Raw genomic sequence first — 16298 nt, 5'->3', positions numbered from 1 at the left:
CTACTAATTAACTTTATTGTATGTAAGTTCTTCATACAGTGCAAGTTATCAAAAACATAAACAATGAACTGACTGGTTGTGCTACATGAACCTCTTCTCGCACCTCAGACAGAGATATCCCACGTCATACCCCATGCTAGATTTTCTATCTCGTAGATCTTTCGCGGAATTTTACACTGCGATGTATTCATCCGCGCGTTAACTGCTTGAAATTGACAATCTGCGTTATAAATATTCTGTGTTGTTGTTATATGTATAGTTTTGATGTTGTTAGATAGTTGATGTTGTACAGTGAAATACGTTGTCATCTATGTAAGAACGGACAGCATTTTTTACGCGGAATTATTCAAATGTAGCTTAAGTAGTGAAGAGGTCATTATCATTTGAGGTTTTTAGCAAAACATTTTTTTCGAACGAAAAGATGCGAGAAAAAAATCAATTGCCTGTAACGGAGCAAGATAGGGTTAGGATTCTGTAACACCCCAACCTCTGCTTACGCCTCGGTTAAGATTTTGGTACAGAATCTTAACCCTCGACTGAGATAACCCGATCTCGCTCAGTTACAGGTAATAGATTTTATTATTCTCCAATGCAAACAACCTGTGTTAATCACCAGACAAAAAATTGTTTCGATTTATCCTGAGGGCTTGCAGCTCGAAAAACCTGTAATCTAGCACATATTTTCCCTCATCTGTATGCAATTCTTTTTTGTTGTTTTTAAATAGCAATGCCTAAAGCGACTTGAAATATGCTGGATTTTTAATCATTTTTGCTCATGATTCACTCATAGTTGAAATAAAGATAATGTTAAAACAACCAATATTGTTTTTTGATTTTCTTTATGTTGTGTTTACGAATGTTTCAGTCCAAAGCTATGTATACTCTACTGTTCACGGTATCATGTATGCTGGTTGTAGTGCAGGGTCTCTTCCGTAAGTAAGTCAACCAAAATATATCGACATCGCTTTCTTGATGAATATAAATTGTATTATTAGATACGCATATGTTACCGTGTTATAGATAATATATCTATCTCAGTGTTATATGAGATTTGACCGTCTACATTACTTCTTTGACCTATATCTTTTACTATATATATAGAAATGCCATATTGTTATATAAGATACATGAATCTAATACATGTATCATATGATATTTAAACCCTTTAATATATGATACTATTCATGTAATATTTTACTAAACAGAAACATCGTATTATATATTAAATATATAAATCAATCACAATAAATATACATTATTTCTGAAATATGTGACGGAAATTTACGAAAAAAGACGTTATGCTTACGGAATTTATTTGTCGGTTCACCATCCTTCCTTTAACCTCATCAGCATTCATTAATTCATTTGATATATATACATGTTTATAAGAAATAATTTGATTGTGCAGAACACGATGCCCTATGTGAATAATAACTGTCGTTTTAGATTCTTGCAAGGAAATATATGCTAACAACCCTCATAGCGTAAGCGGTGTCTACGAGATCATGAACCGGAAGCAGGAGCCATTCACGGTTTACTGTGATTTCTACGCCGATTACGGCTACACCTACGTTATCAACACCACATCAGTACAAGTCGACATCGCCGATCTGTATACCTCCACGGCGCATGCGATGATACGTCACATTAACGTGGTGGGAATTCAAAAAGAATCGAAAATGGAACAGATTTCAACTTACAGCAAGATCCCTCTATCCTTCCAGTACAACACACATGCTGGATATGCCAACCCATACAACCACCAGCAGATGGCGCCCTATCTCTACTTGGGTTTCCTGCCGGTCAGTGTGGCGCAAAATCGAAATCAACAGGGGTACAGGGTAAATGGTGTAGACTATCTGTTCACAAACTGCGATAGCAATCCGAACAGCTACTTTGCTTTTTACTTTAACCATAACGACCACCTGCCAATCAATTATGGCAGATGCTGTGACTCCACGTTAATGCACGACTGGATCACCCATGCTCACGATATCCCAAAGCCTAGGTACTTGCCTCCAGAATTTTTCTTTTTCTTTGAACTCCATATGGGCGGATGTGGAGGGTACGCCATCCCTCCAACGATCATTCACGACGTGCAAGGGGCGGCTTTGGGCCTCAGATTCGGTATGTAGCATTGTAGTACTTATTAACTATCAGATGCAATCGATCAGATTCAATCGTCCAGACTCCTTAACTCAGGGCAGAGTCTATATTACTAATAGAAAGGATGTCTAACAGCGATATAATAATATTATGTTAATATATGCATTTATCTTTTTGTTAATGTGCGTTTTAAAATGTCATCAATTGAAAAAAAAAGTGAGTTTTTTTCATTGAACGGAATGTTCTAATATCGATTTCAGTAAAAAGACGAAACTAATTGACTTTGTAATAGTTCAAGCAAAATTGCTTCACGATGGAGAAATAGAGGCAATATGATCCCTTACTACTTGATTACGGCGTGATGAAATTCTCGAATTTACCTATTCTTTCTGTTACGTATAAAGGAGTTTGAGTCAAAAGTATTGCATGCATATATTAATACTGTTTATTGGTTTGTGATTCTCAGACTACGATAACCCGTGTGCACATTCACCCTGTTTGAATGGAGGTTCCTGTTTCCCCGATGGTACTCACACCTTCTGTGAATGTAGCGAGGGCTACATAGGAACACACTGCGAGACTGGTAAGTAACTCAAGGGAGGTAAGTCGGCAACAACAGATAATTCGGTCGGTTAAAGTAGCATTTGTATATATGTCGCCAATGAATATCACTTTTGCAAGGTTTTTGCGATAATGTTTAATGCTTATTTTGATAAGTATATTATTATTATATTGATAAAATCATGTTTTGGTCCCAGGTGTATACAACCGTTACAACTGCGGTCTGTCCCGCAGTAAATAAACATTAATAATCATAGTCACTTTGTAGTCGTGGGAATGTTGCAGTTCTAAATGCTTAATCCAAAACACTGTTAAACAAGCCACCGGTGTCCAAAGTGTTCAATACAGATATTCTTTCTCAAAGTTTGATCAGTTGACCAATTTCCTGGTTTAATGCCTTCAATCAGAAAATATTAGTAATCGGAGGAAAGTGACAGAGGTTAAATAGCCAGAATAGTCAATCTACCAACGAAGGTAAATCGGAAACGTTAGTAGAAAAAAGGTTTAATAAGCCAAGGCGGCTCCAGGATCGGCAAACAGAATCATGATATAAGATTCGTGCCCGCCATATAGTATTCCAAGCATCTGAAATAAAGAGCAACATCAAGGGAAATAACTACCTTCATACGGCTATTTTAGGTTGCTAGCATGTACTTTGATAATAATAATTCGATCTTTGGCTATAGGTCAGTCAGAAAATGTTAAGCAACCAGCGGGGGATACTTTGGGAGTTAAAGTTATGAGAATTAAGAAACATCTTCAACAAAATGTCGTTAACTAGTCATGACAGGCTTAAGTTAAAGATTAAATTGTATTTTGTACTTTCAATAAGATTCCTCAGTTTAGAGATATGTAATATCAGAGTTTTACTTTCTACATGAACAATGTGTGTATTAAACGTGTCGCAACGTTTCTAGCTTTACAAAGGGACCAGTCGGCATTGAAACGTTGTGACATGTTCAATACGTACATTGTTTGTGCATATAGCGAAACTTTAATATTAAATAATAGTAAATCGTTATGTATCTCAAATGTATATCACATGTAGTTTATCAACGATAAGCTCAAAGACTTATGTTTTTTTAAACACTTCTATAATTTGTGTTTAACAAGTCCTTCAACCCTGTTCATTGGAATCCGAACAAACTGAATTGAAATATGAAATAAATAAAATCTATTTATGATTTTTTTTTTTTAATTTGCTTTCATGTCCTTCAATGTACGCCCAATTATTCATGAATGTGAATATCCTGCGAGTGTCTGATTTTTGAAGTCATACCCATGTAACAGTCGGTAGTCGTGTTTGATCTGTTAGTAACACTAACTGACAAGCATAAAAATTAATCATCTGTTTAAACTTCTACCAATACATGCCGTTCATTATCTTCCAATTTGTACTTTTAGCTGTTTGATTCGAGAACCTTGCGCCCCGGACACGTTTTTTCGAAATGTTCAACCGGTCCTGTTTGTTATCAACATGTCAATAATAGATACATAATGTGAAGTTTTTGGTCTTTTATCGTCTTTTTGTGATCTTTATAGATCACTTGAGAATGCTGACAATCGGCTGATGCTTTTGTAAATTAGAAATTTGATTGGTGTGTCAGCAACATGACCTGAGAACAACTGACAAGATGTTTTTTGGATCAAGCCTGATGTGAAGTGGGCATTATTAGATCTTTTACCGGTTTATATCAAACCCGGTACTAATGTCATCCCCGAATGATGCTATATGCTTAAATGGAAAAAGCCTTCAAAGTAAGAACATGTAACCCAAACCAACTTGCAGGTTTCAAAATTCACAATTCTTTTGGTAGTAGAAAATTGCTTGGCATCCACATACATGTAGATGTTGTCGCTTCTCTTTCAATCTGCTATGTACGTTTCCGTCCCTTATTCCACACCTTTTCTGTGTCTCAAGCCACCTGTCGAACTACACAGCATCTAAGAAATAACACTTTAATATGCACAGGCTTGAAGCATCATTTGGTGATCGCATTGTTTTAATTGTTGATATAAACCCTTACAGTCTAATAAATATCCCTACAAATTAGGATAAGTCTGAATGTACATATTATGAACAGTTTTGTGGTCAAAATCGTGTAATCCTGACTGAATAAAATATAAGTTGTATCTGTATTGACTTGAGGATTTCATTGACAGCTTCGAGAAAAATTCCATATTTGCTCATTTTCGCGGGGGATTTAGTTTTGCATTATTCGCGTTCACGAAAGATACCGCGAAATTAAATACCAGGCGAATATTAATACCATGGATATACCAGCAGAAAAAAAGACCTATTTACATTTTTTAATGCCAAATAATGACGATTAAACACTGATTAAGTAAAGGATTTTACATTGCTATCATAAAACACTTGCCATTGTTTACCGTGCAACATTGCGCGAAATTTAATCCCTGCGAACTACTTCCGATTTGAACTACCGTTAGTGACAAGCAGTCTTTTAAAACCAAGGCTCATGTTGAAAGCCGAACGTCGGACGACGGACGAAACACCATGGAAAAAGCTGACTAGCCTTTAGAGCCAGATAAGACAGCTCAATGCGGTATAATTCAAATGTCACTTACATACATTGAGATTGATTCATTATAACATACTGCTTGAATGTTTCTGTCAGTTTTTAAGGCATGAAGTTTTAAGTCAATATTCAAAAAAACGACCGCAAATGAGTTGATACCAGTTTATTGTTCCTTATTTCTATATACATGCATCTATTGAAATTTTAATTCATATCAACTTAACAATAGATGATTCCATACAATTAAATATTTCAGTAAATGAAGGCAAACATATAAGATTTATCTCCCTTTCATCGCGTTTTTGTAGTTGTAACAAATACAATATTGTTCATTGATTTATATATATCATATAATATGCATTTTGAACCGTAATTCAATGCAAACGAAAAGGTCTGTCTTTCGTAGATCCTGTTTAAAAGAAAACATTGTTGAATTAAAATATTATGCATATTTGCTTAGATTGTCTATTAATATTGTTTTTAATAAGGTTGAAATAATCCCTATACAGTAACAAGCAATATCTCCTTCCTGTTTATAAGTTGTTCGGTGACTAACGAATTATAAGGCTACAGCATAAGTTTACAGTTGCTATGTTATTTATGACATCCTGGCAACATTCACCTCGCGTTACAAACACACACTCTGACACAAACACACACTCTGACACAAACACACACTCTGACATAAACACACACTCTGACACACATTAACTCTCCCCCTTCACCAACACATCTTGTAACTTTCTTTTTAACCCTCCCCTGACCATGAAATTTAGGATAAATAAACAAGCTCGATCTCTGGGGCCGCCATTGCTACACGCCATACACTTTTGAGTAGCTCTTTTCTATTGGATTTTTAATAACATTTTATTCCCTGCTATATATCACACTGAACAACAACTAATCCGGCGATAAGCTGCCCTTGAATGAAGTACATTATAAATAACGCCAAATCTATCATGTATATTGAGCTACCGACTCGCACCACGTACAGAAGCCTGAATACCTGTATAGCTAAACAGATTATATGTTTAACCCACCAGAAATAAAAATTGATTTAATTTAGTTCAAACACTATTTCTCAGTTCAACTTTTTATAGCTATTCGTGTCAAGTTATGAATTAAGTTCGAGTAATAAATGTCTATGTTTGTTTTTGAAACGTATGTAAATCCATATAATCATGAACAACAATACGATTCAACACATTATAATATTAAACAAAACATCTACCTCCAAAAATAGTAATGAACAGAATGTTACAGAGGCACATATGAAAGAAATCATTTATAAATGCTGTCGTGGTTTATATGGAATACCTAATACAAATAACTGATTTTTAAGCCAAAGCGTTTTCAATTGTAATATTATTGGAAAAAATCCAATTTTGTTTGTCTTTCTGCATCTGATTGTTTAGAATGGAAAAGAGAAGTTTCTGATAGAAACCTACATCCTACTATATTGATCTAACACGTGGTTTGTTTAGTTATAATTCCATTCTTTTCCCCTGAAAGGTTGATTCGTGAGTATTTTCCCTTTTATTACTACAGTGTATGAAAATGTTTTTTTTTTTTTTTGATAATTGATACGTTTCTTAATTAAAATACGCAATTGATATCAGATTTAAAATATCAACTTACCTACAATTAAATAGGAAAAACAATAAAATTAACTAGAAATGTCGTTTAAATAATATAATCTCGATACGTGTAGTTTTTGGTTTTGTTTGTAGTAAGTGATTTGACGATCCGATAAATACTCGCAACCGACGGTGTATTACCGTCTTTAAAATTGAGTTGTTCAGTCCTAAGTAGAAAAGCTTACATTGTTTTGACGGATAGCGGGGTGATATTTAAAGGTGACAAAACCCACCTATTCATGCGGATATATTAGGCATTATGTAAACACAGCCACTCGTTATACTAGGTTTAAAATGAATCACGGAAAACTACGGGGCAATTATAGCATAACAAGACTACGATGAATGCCAGGGTCAAAATGTCATTATAAGTGAAAAGAACCCGATCTGGTTAAAACGCAAAGCCGTGAAAATCACATTCGAGTCTGACAAAGCTGACAATCAGGTTTATTTGGCAATATCCTTTACACGCCAGGACCGAACTATCGCCTCAACCATAATATTGACTTGGCATAGTCTAGAGAGAGTTGATCGAGATTTTTCAGCTGTGGTTCGAGGTTGTTTTCCAGGTGTGGTTCAGTTAGAGTTTGCCGAGGACAATGTTTGTGGTTTGATTTGGATGATTCGACACCAAAAAGGACCAGTCCTATGTTATGTGCTATCTGGAACGTACACGAAGATTTGATCGGTATGATTTGCTGAAAATCAACAGCTTGGGGTGAACAAGATCGATTGCGGACCATTATCAAAAGTATACCAAGGTAAGTAAGCGGATGTTTTGAACTAAAATGCTCATGTTATATTACAGTTACATAGATATACCTGTACTTTTGACAAATACTGATTCACATGCAAACATTAGAGTTTCATAGAAAAAGTTAAACGTTTAAGACTTCTTTTAAATTGAAAGAAATTACATATGATTTATGTTAAATCGAAGATATTTTGTTTTAATTTCGCGTGTAATATTTATTTCAGTATTAAATCAGGAGTATGAATATAAATCGTATCCAGTTATGAAGGTTTGGATGTTTCGTAAAGAAACAGCTTGTGATGTTATTTAACACAGCATTTTTGTTAATAGATAAACTATGACGTGGATTGATTATCCCTATTGTTGCACTTCTTGCATTGTATGACTGATGACACATATTAATGCTTTGACTGTTAGTAATGGGATGTTTGTTCATTGGAATGGTGGTATTTATTGTTCGTCTAGTTACAGGTAATGAACTGTATTGTTTTACTGTATTAGCGGGAATGTACCACTAGCTAGAAATGATGGAATTCATTGTTTCACTGGCTAGGGATGATGGAACTTATTGTTTATATGTATAAAAGGACTGATGTAACGTTCTGCATGTAAGGTAGAGAATGGGTAGTTTCAACTTATATATATGTTTATTACTATTGGAGGCAAGGAAGTAATTCTTACAGTGTAAACTATATGATGTTGTCAAATTGTCGGAGCAATCCGCTCCTTTATCGAGACAAAGAAATAAACCACAAAACAATATTTATTATTATTATTATCATAAGAAACTTAAACTTGCTAAATATTTAGAAACAATGTGTGCATATATGTTTTGTTTCATTTGTATACGTATATCACATACGTATATAGGTGTAGTATGATCACGACAGGGTACTTCTCTTTTGTCATACTTCATGTTATTTTTAAATATCCAGATTTAAAAAAAATAGTGCCTCATTTGTTTGTTTAGACCTTAATACAAACCATACAGTTATAAGTGAAGTGTTTTAACGGATTCGATTAAATATTTACACTGCCTCACCTTGGGTTTTAATAACATTTGTGTTCTATTATAAAGACGTATGTCTTCAATACTGACGTATATGTAATTATAATTGGCATATAATTTCCCGTGTTATACAGTGAGGCAAACAATCCTTCATTGTACTGTGCCTTACATAGATATGGCGTAGTACGATATATTACCCCTTACAGAGTCAAATTGGTTCACTTCAGTCCGGGGCGAGAATTTACCTATTTACCTGCCCGACCCTTCACGGTTAGATATATTGATTATGTTCTTTCCTTCAATATCAAATAATTCAAGTCCCCATGGTATCTCGGTTACCTTCTGATATCCGAAAATGCCTGATACCTGAATTCCCAGTTTTATATCTTCACCTTTACATACATGATGATGATGATGATGATGATGATGATGATGATGATGATGATGATGGTCACTTTACTATAAACAATTAAGAATTGTGATAATTTTTAATATCTATTTCATTTCATTTCGTAGGTAGTAGAACATTATCTCTTTTTGGAGTTCTAAATTGAAATATATGCAATCAGTGGCGGATATACATGTAGCTGCACAAAATACTGTAAATGATAGACATGTTCCCGTTGTGACTCATTATAAAACTGATTGCTGTGTGGAAAATTTCGCTCCGGCAAATTCTAATATCTATATAAATATGTGTGTGTATGGATAATTTTGCTCTATTATATTCGACGTAAAACGCTAGCGTTTTCATACCAGTAGAATTTCCATCTGTACAGTCGCAACTTACTTACATTTAAATATAATGAAATTTAATAATTTAAATTACCATACATGATCACTTCTCCATGTTCCAAATACAATGTATAATAATTACCGAAAAGATTACTAATTAACCACTAACAAGGGGTTTCTACATACATGTAAGATATTTTAAACTACATTATCTTTTCAAATCAGCATGACGTCATTTTCATAAATCTAATGTAGTTTCAAATAAAATTTAAACTAATTCAAAAGAGGACACAACATATACCGCATCTGGTGCAATTTAAACTTACCCTTCCGGAACGTTTAGATTAACTTCCCATTGCTTGTGGAACTTCCGGCTGTCTTTTGTTTTGGTTTCTGTTTATTTCCTCGTGTTGTCAATGTATGGTCATGCTATGATAAATACTTGTCTTGTTTTACTTCTGCGCAGTAAACAGCACTTCTGTTACTTGAAATACGTTTAAAGAGTTGTAGATCAGAATCGAAGAAAAACGCAAAAACAAAACAAAAGCAAAACTGAATTATACACACCATACAACTTCACAATTATTCCTGATAATCTGACATTTATTGGTTGTAATTAGACGCCAGGAAGGTATTTTAGTTCATATACATAAAATATTCTCATTCAAATTTATTTCATAGTTATTGTGATATGGTGTCTTTGATTCAAAAGATATTTTGGCTTTTGCTCCTTAGCTCAAATGTAAAATACATAGTGACCGGTGACTGGAATTTAATGATGATTAGTTGTTAAATCAGCATATTAGTCTTGAATTTCATTTTTTAACAGTTTCAACATATCTTCAAATACTTCCAATGGTTTTTGATGGTGAATAATCGAATTTTTCCAGCTAGTTCTGCAGAAAGAGGATATATGGGTAGTGACATATGGTGTTATATTCAAATATGTTTATATTATTAAACGACTGGTTCCTTTCAACGTGCAGGTGACGTCATGGAGCCGCAGTACCTAAGAGACGTCACAGTGTGCTATCGCACATGCTCGTCACCAGTGTTACACGAGACGACCTTTAACCTCCGAACAATGTCCGCCAGCTCTTCACGTACGCGGTCTGTCCGATCATCCACGCCGTCTATATCTGTGATGCCATTACGTGCAAGTTCAACTCGGCCATCCATCAGTCTGGACATCAGAGACAGGATGATGACGGAACTCAGGTTTTACTTTGGCAGGGATGACCGTGTAGGTATAGCAAGGAAGGATACGAAAACAGCATTTATTGTAAAACAGTTCATTTCTCACAAATACTGACGATAGTGCTTCAAATGATCTATTCACGTGTATAATGGTTTCTCTATATAACACTTATGTGATACATATATTGCATAAAGTTGCATTATATATATTTTATGAAATATAAGTGGTTATGATGCAGTATAATTGGCAACGAACCTTTGATTCTAGTGGCGATTCTTGTCAAGTTTACAAACAATCAAATTGCAACGTTATTTAAAAAAATAGCGGTGCACTTTAGTGTTTGACAAATCCAACCACAAATGTTTTTGTTGGAAATCAAAGTGTGTTTCTCGTGTTTGTTTCTTGAAAACATGCATATTTTCAATATTCCATTTTTTCAATTTAACTTGAATGTATCCAATAACATTTATCTAGATAAAGCTAAGGTGCCATGCTAACTTCCACTCTGTTTGATCCGTCGGTTTATCAAAGAGTAACAGATCAATCATACGCTTTTGTTTCCTAGTGCCTTGCTTGGCTATACGTCACTTCTGGCATTAGTGGTGAGCATTTGCCCAGGTTCGGTAGGCTATGGGTTCTGTCCCCAGGCCGGTACATACAATGTATCAAAGTCTTTAAATGGTAGTTGTTAATCCCTGCTTCACGTTTAGCATTTAGGGTTATCACAGCAACTGGTTTATCCGTTGTTATTATTATGTGACCGGGTGGAATACTGTACTGGGTGCCTTCGGCCTGGTATTTCAGTGATGTAGAACATTAAAGTTGGCATCAGATCAGCATTATCGCAAGGAGGCAAATACATCTGCATGCCCCGCCTCCAGCACACATACTCTCAAGCATGCATACATTACACACATGGAGGCACGTCATTAATTTACCTTAGCTGTTAATAGGACGTTAAACAAATTACAACCAAACCAAACTAATCCTGGAAACAATTTTAGGGAAATATCCAGAGTCGTGAGATACAAAAGCGAGATAAGCTGTGGAGGAGAGGGAGGCACTTTATATACACTTGGAGATACTGGCCACAATAGGGAAACAATTAGAATGATACCGGCAGACATTTTGACTACAACCAGAAGACAGTTCGGGTACTGTCTGTAATCCTAAACCTATAATCTTCAGTAGGGCGTGATGCCGATAAACTGTTAATAACTCAAGAACGTGCAATTGTGACTTTTTCTATTTGCGACATAACTCAATTAAGGGTAGCGACGGACTTAATGGACAATGAACTAGTTTATATAAACGCTCTTATTTACGCGTAAGTTTGTTTCAGTACCTCTGATATTTCATGTTTTTTTTTTCTTTTTTAAATTTCAGTTCAACTTCAGACAGACGCTTACACCGAAGTCTACTGTACGGTCCGTTGCAAGTAAGCACTTTTGCCAAGCATTTTTACTTTAAAGTTCGTATATTTGAAAAAACATATTTTCCATATTTTACTTTTTCCGTTGCTTTCCAAATTTCGATGAATATTCGCTTTTCTGAATATAAAACGGATCATAAAAAAGACTAAGAGTCAATTTCCCTGTCAAAGTATTTGAACTTGGTTTTAAAGTTGTGAATTTTAACAGCAACATGCGTATTGTTTGATATGATAATGCAAGTAATGGTGAAACTCATTAAACTTAAAGATGGAAGACTTTTCAATCATGTTTTTGTTTGTTTGTATGTTGTTGTTTTTTTGTTGTTTTTTTATTTAAATAAAATGTTTCCCGGGTGGTTTGTAACAAATCCACAGAAAAACTAATTATTATTTTTTAAATCGCCTGCAAAACTTTTGAAAGACCATACGATTTCTGCTAAAATATAAAAATGAGTGATGGAAAAAAAGACATTTTTTCTTTCAAATATCGGGTATATAGGAAACCTCGTTACCAATAATCTCTTAAGAGAATATAACATGCAATCACATTCACTTAAATTAAAATATGTACGTCGAAACAATAAGTAATTAGTTCATTTTTTAAATCCTTGACATATGATGTAATCATAAAACCAGTTTGTAGTAAATATGCCATGACCGTTAAACATGGCGACGATCATCCTTGAAGATAATTTGATTTAAAGATTCTTTAAAATGAAACGTTAAGCTTTTTCTTATTGCTATTACTGTGATCTTTTGGGAAAACATTGACCTTATGTAAGGAGAAGGTGTTATAATTTTCTGATTGGGAATTACGTTTATGGTTTTGTTTCGACAGATGATGCCTATCGGACAAACAACAACGATGCTAGCCGACAATTGTTTAGGGTAAGTACGAATGATCAAAAGAAATAAAGAAGAATACACTAATTTGTATCTGGTTCTGTTACATGAATCATTGATGAATTACGTGTGTTCACCTCTCTTTGAAAATCATTTCAATTTTATTACTTCGTAATGCATTAAAAAGGACAAAAGAAGCTAGCCTATAGTTTTACTGTAATAGTTATAGCTCAGACAGTAAATAGTACCTTGAATGTGTCGTTGAATTCAAACGATATTTCCCGCTGTTTTATTCCTGTCTTGGAATCCAAAGACGCACAAAAAGTGACCTCATATTTAAAGTAATAGTTTTTGCTTTTGCTGAGGTTGTGGATTCTTATGTTGTTTTACACATGAACTATTTATCAACTAACAAAGATGAACTTTCAATCTAATATTTGAAAAGAGCAAACATTACATTATATGTGCTTGTGGTACTCAAGAGTTATCTCCTCTTGTTTCAGTCTTCTGTAGGAAGCCCTAGACGAAGAATATTCACAAGAGGTATACGTGTCGGAAGTGCTCGCACGTAACGGATATATCGTGCACATATTTGCTGAGACAATTTTATGAATGACAGAGTGACATCCGCGTTACTATGTCTTTAAAAAAACCCAGAACACAAGTGCTTGCTGGTAGAAGTTAAAATAAGCAAGATTAAATATAGGTGGGTTCACTTGATTCATTTTTTTGACATTTTGGAATGTACCCTACATGGTCCGAGAAATGTTTCAATGTAAAGCTAATCATGGAGAGTAGAGCATGCGTGTAAGGTGAGCGCCTGTGTGTGCACCTGACATTGGAGATATGATTCATGTTCACGATTTTGCCGCTTAGAAATAAAATACGAAGTATCGCATGTTTATAAGATGCATCCTGTTTGTGCAAATGGCCAAGGATACTGTTTACGAATAATACCAAGCCTAGATGTATAAATTGAGGTAGTGCATGCTAGAAAGATAAATGTATCCATCTCGAATGTAAGATGTGTCCCTGTGTGTGCAACTGGCCATGGAATAAGTGTTCGTAAAAGTTCAGCTCAGAAGAGAGAGTGTTTATATCTCACAGAAAAAATCGCGGCAGTGCAAGCTTGTTAGTTGTGTCCCGTGTTTACAACTGGCCATGGAGAAAGTGTTCGTAAATATTCAGCTCAGAGATAGTGTTTTTCATCCCAGATATGTAAATGTGGTGCATTATACTAAGATGTGCTCATGACTCTTGCGACAAAATTAAATGAATTACGGAAGATAATGATACAATGAATATTACTTTGTAAGCACAAATACGTAATACAATAACAGTAGTTTTAAAAAAAATGACGTTTGAAAAATTAGAGCTGTGTGAACCTACTTCCACTCATATTAAAGGAATTCAGTTCACGTGGCAGAATATTTCATGCTTATGTGTTTCGTATTCACGTGAATGTGATCGCTAGTCGTCCAGTAATGAAAGCTAATGCAGTGCATACGTATATTTGGCAGGTTTGTGCGAGTGTATAATTTTCGCTTTATTCGAAAACGATACTGCGAAAATAAAACGTTAACTTCTTATCACATGCCACTAACCTAAGTCATAAGCTTAACATGGAGACGAAAATGCGAAAAATCGAACACGAATTTATAACCCTTTCGCAAACTTAATATTTCGACTGAATAACTTGATGTACGGTGAGAATAATGATATGTTCATCCACAAACCTGTTATCTACATTAAGAGTTGCTGAATAACATGAAATAGTGGTGGGTACTTCCCTTCGTGGTTTCAAGCTATTAAGATCACTTCGTGGTACAAGCATTCGTGGATAACTCATGTAATCAAGTATATCACTTATTTTTCGTTGTGTTTATGTTCGCGTTTGCAAAGCTTCCCCAAAATCAACGAACATTTCATGTAATACAGAATCGAAATCACTTGCTTTAAAAGTGTTTTAACATTACATTACATTTTTCTGTTACGGCCTGAAGACGCCGTTATACATTGTAGACTACATGAGGGCATTTCTAGCCTATAGACGTCTTAACGGGCTATAACAAATGTCGCTAGCCATAACATATTACAACTAGACACATGATGATATAACAGACCACGATTATCCATTACTTGATAAGGGTGGTGTCATTCCTCACCACAAGATTTTACAACAGCTTGTTCCTACCGCATTTCTTTGTTCAATTTCAAGAAATATGTATTCTCATTTCATAATAAAAATGTCATATTAGTAATGGTAAAAAGTGTTTGTTACACATAAGTTTTTTTCTTTGGTTTGATAACGTCATTGTCTCAATAATAAATGAACTATATACTTTAACTGAAATTATAAGTATATAACCACACACTGTTAACATACGTATTTAAGAGTACTCAAATTTTACCGCATTATCGATTTATACAGATAATTCGCGGATCGGCATTATATACAATAGAAAACAATAAACATTATATTCGCACTCATAATTTAGCGCAATATTTTAAGTGCGAAAAACGCTAAGATTAGGCAACAGCTTAAACATGTCAGCTTACAGACAAACGACAGGTGGATTCATTATCTCATAGCTCCCATAGGCCATTTATGCACTTCAAATAATGTATAATTATTCCTAAGCATTAAAGTTCAGTATGATTAAAGGCTGAGAGAGGTAAGCTTTTTAACCTTTTTATTTCTATGTTTACTGCTGTTTTACAAAAAGGAACCAGTGGCCAAAAGCTTTACTATCTAATATGCCATAAACCCGGATTTAACAGCAAAGGGGAGATAACTTGTTAGGTTTTGGGACATGTGCATAAGGTATCTAACCCGTTAAATGTCAATACTTTACGATTTTTCAAATATTTCTAGAACTGTAACAGTTGCCTACCTCTAAATAGTCTTATACAATGACAAATTCACCCTAACATACCTCATAACCTAGTTAATGAAATGCTAGAAATGGTTATATCAGACAATATAAATAATATACGCATGTAAGATAGTTCCCCTGAGAATCAACACGATCTTTTTCACTTGTCTGAATACACAACCACATCAATTATATTTAATCATTGGTTTTGGTATTTAAAACTAGTTATAATTCTTAAATATCAGACTTTGTTCAAATATAACCTTGATAGGTACATGCATTGTTTGTTAACAACACTGTAGCTTACAGCATATTCTCAAATTATTATTTATTTAATGGAGATTAATCGAATCGCTATTCATTACATTTGTCAGCGGTTAACCCGTCCATAGCAATATATGAGGGCTAACTTTCTCGCACTTAAGATAGGAAGGAAGGCTCCAAAAAACCCTCATCATATAGAAAATATGTTACATCTGATACATTAGATTATACTTTATAGATATTGTAGATATATGTTCATCGATACCACACAGTTGTAAGAGTGTACAATTTTCAATGATAAGGTCCGAAGTTCGAGCCCTACATGTTGTGGTTGATTTGTAGT

At 34.5% G+C, this 16298-nt stretch overlaps 2 protein-coding genes across 2 annotated transcripts; both read left to right on the top strand.

Moving 5' to 3' along the window:
* Window positions 1-873: 873 nt before the first annotated feature.
* On the top strand, window positions 874-4166 carry LOC110440259. The gene is made up of 4 exons (XM_021483223.1): window positions 874-932; window positions 1447-2127; window positions 2573-2689; window positions 4072-4166. Exons 1-4 carry the CDS (start codon window positions 875-877, stop codon window positions 4077-4079), a joined length of 864 nt encoding a protein of 287 aa, XP_021338898.1. The 5' UTR covers window position 874; the 3' UTR covers window positions 4080-4166.
* A 2865-nt stretch (window positions 4167-7031) lies between these two features.
* LOC110440304 lies at window positions 7032-14161 on the top strand. The gene is made up of 5 exons (XM_021483280.1): window positions 7032-7605; window positions 10329-10585; window positions 11927-11978; window positions 12811-12860; window positions 13319-14161. The coding sequence occupies exons 2-5, from the start codon at window positions 10337-10339 to the stop codon at window positions 13385-13387; spliced, it is 420 nt and encodes a 139-aa protein (XP_021338955.1). The 5' UTR covers window positions 7032-7605; window positions 10329-10336; the 3' UTR covers window positions 13388-14161.
* Window positions 14162-16298: the final 2137 nt, after the last annotated feature.

This window comes from Mizuhopecten yessoensis, unplaced genomic scaffold (genome assembly GCF_002113885.1).
Source record: "Mizuhopecten yessoensis strain PY_sf001 unplaced genomic scaffold, ASM211388v2 scaffold11177, whole genome shotgun sequence".
In the NCBI taxonomy this organism is placed as follows: domain Eukaryota; kingdom Metazoa; phylum Mollusca; class Bivalvia; order Pectinida; family Pectinidae; genus Mizuhopecten; species Mizuhopecten yessoensis.
Note: the sequence above shows the minus strand (reverse complement) of the source record. Positions and strands in the feature narration are given on the sequence as shown.

What these genes read in the sequence shown, in the direction of transcription:
- LOC110440304 (XM_021483280.1), top strand. Translation starts at nt 10,337, where the DNA reads ATGGAGCCGCAGTACCTAAGAGACGTCACAGTGTGCTATCGCACATGC. An exon ending in ACTTTGGCAGGGATGACCGT is followed by an intron (nt 10,586 to 11,926) that starts GTAGGTATAGCA and finishes TTTAAATTTCAG; the next exon opens with TTCAACTTCAGACAGACGCT. An exon ending in TACTGTACGGTCCGTTGCAA is followed by an intron (nt 11,979 to 12,810) that starts GTAAGCACTTTT and finishes TTGTTTCGACAG; the next exon opens with ATGATGCCTATCGGACAAAC.
- LOC110440259 (XM_021483223.1), top strand. Translation starts at nt 875, where the DNA reads ATGTATACTCTACTGTTCACGGTATCATGTATGCTGGTTGTAGTGCAG. An exon ending in TGTAGTGCAGGGTCTCTTCC is followed by an intron (nt 933 to 1,446) that starts GTAAGTAAGTCA and finishes CTGTCGTTTTAG; the next exon opens with ATTCTTGCAAGGAAATATAT. An exon ending in GGCTTTGGGCCTCAGATTCG is followed by an intron (nt 2,128 to 2,572) that starts GTATGTAGCATT and finishes TGTGATTCTCAG; the next exon opens with ACTACGATAACCCGTGTGCA.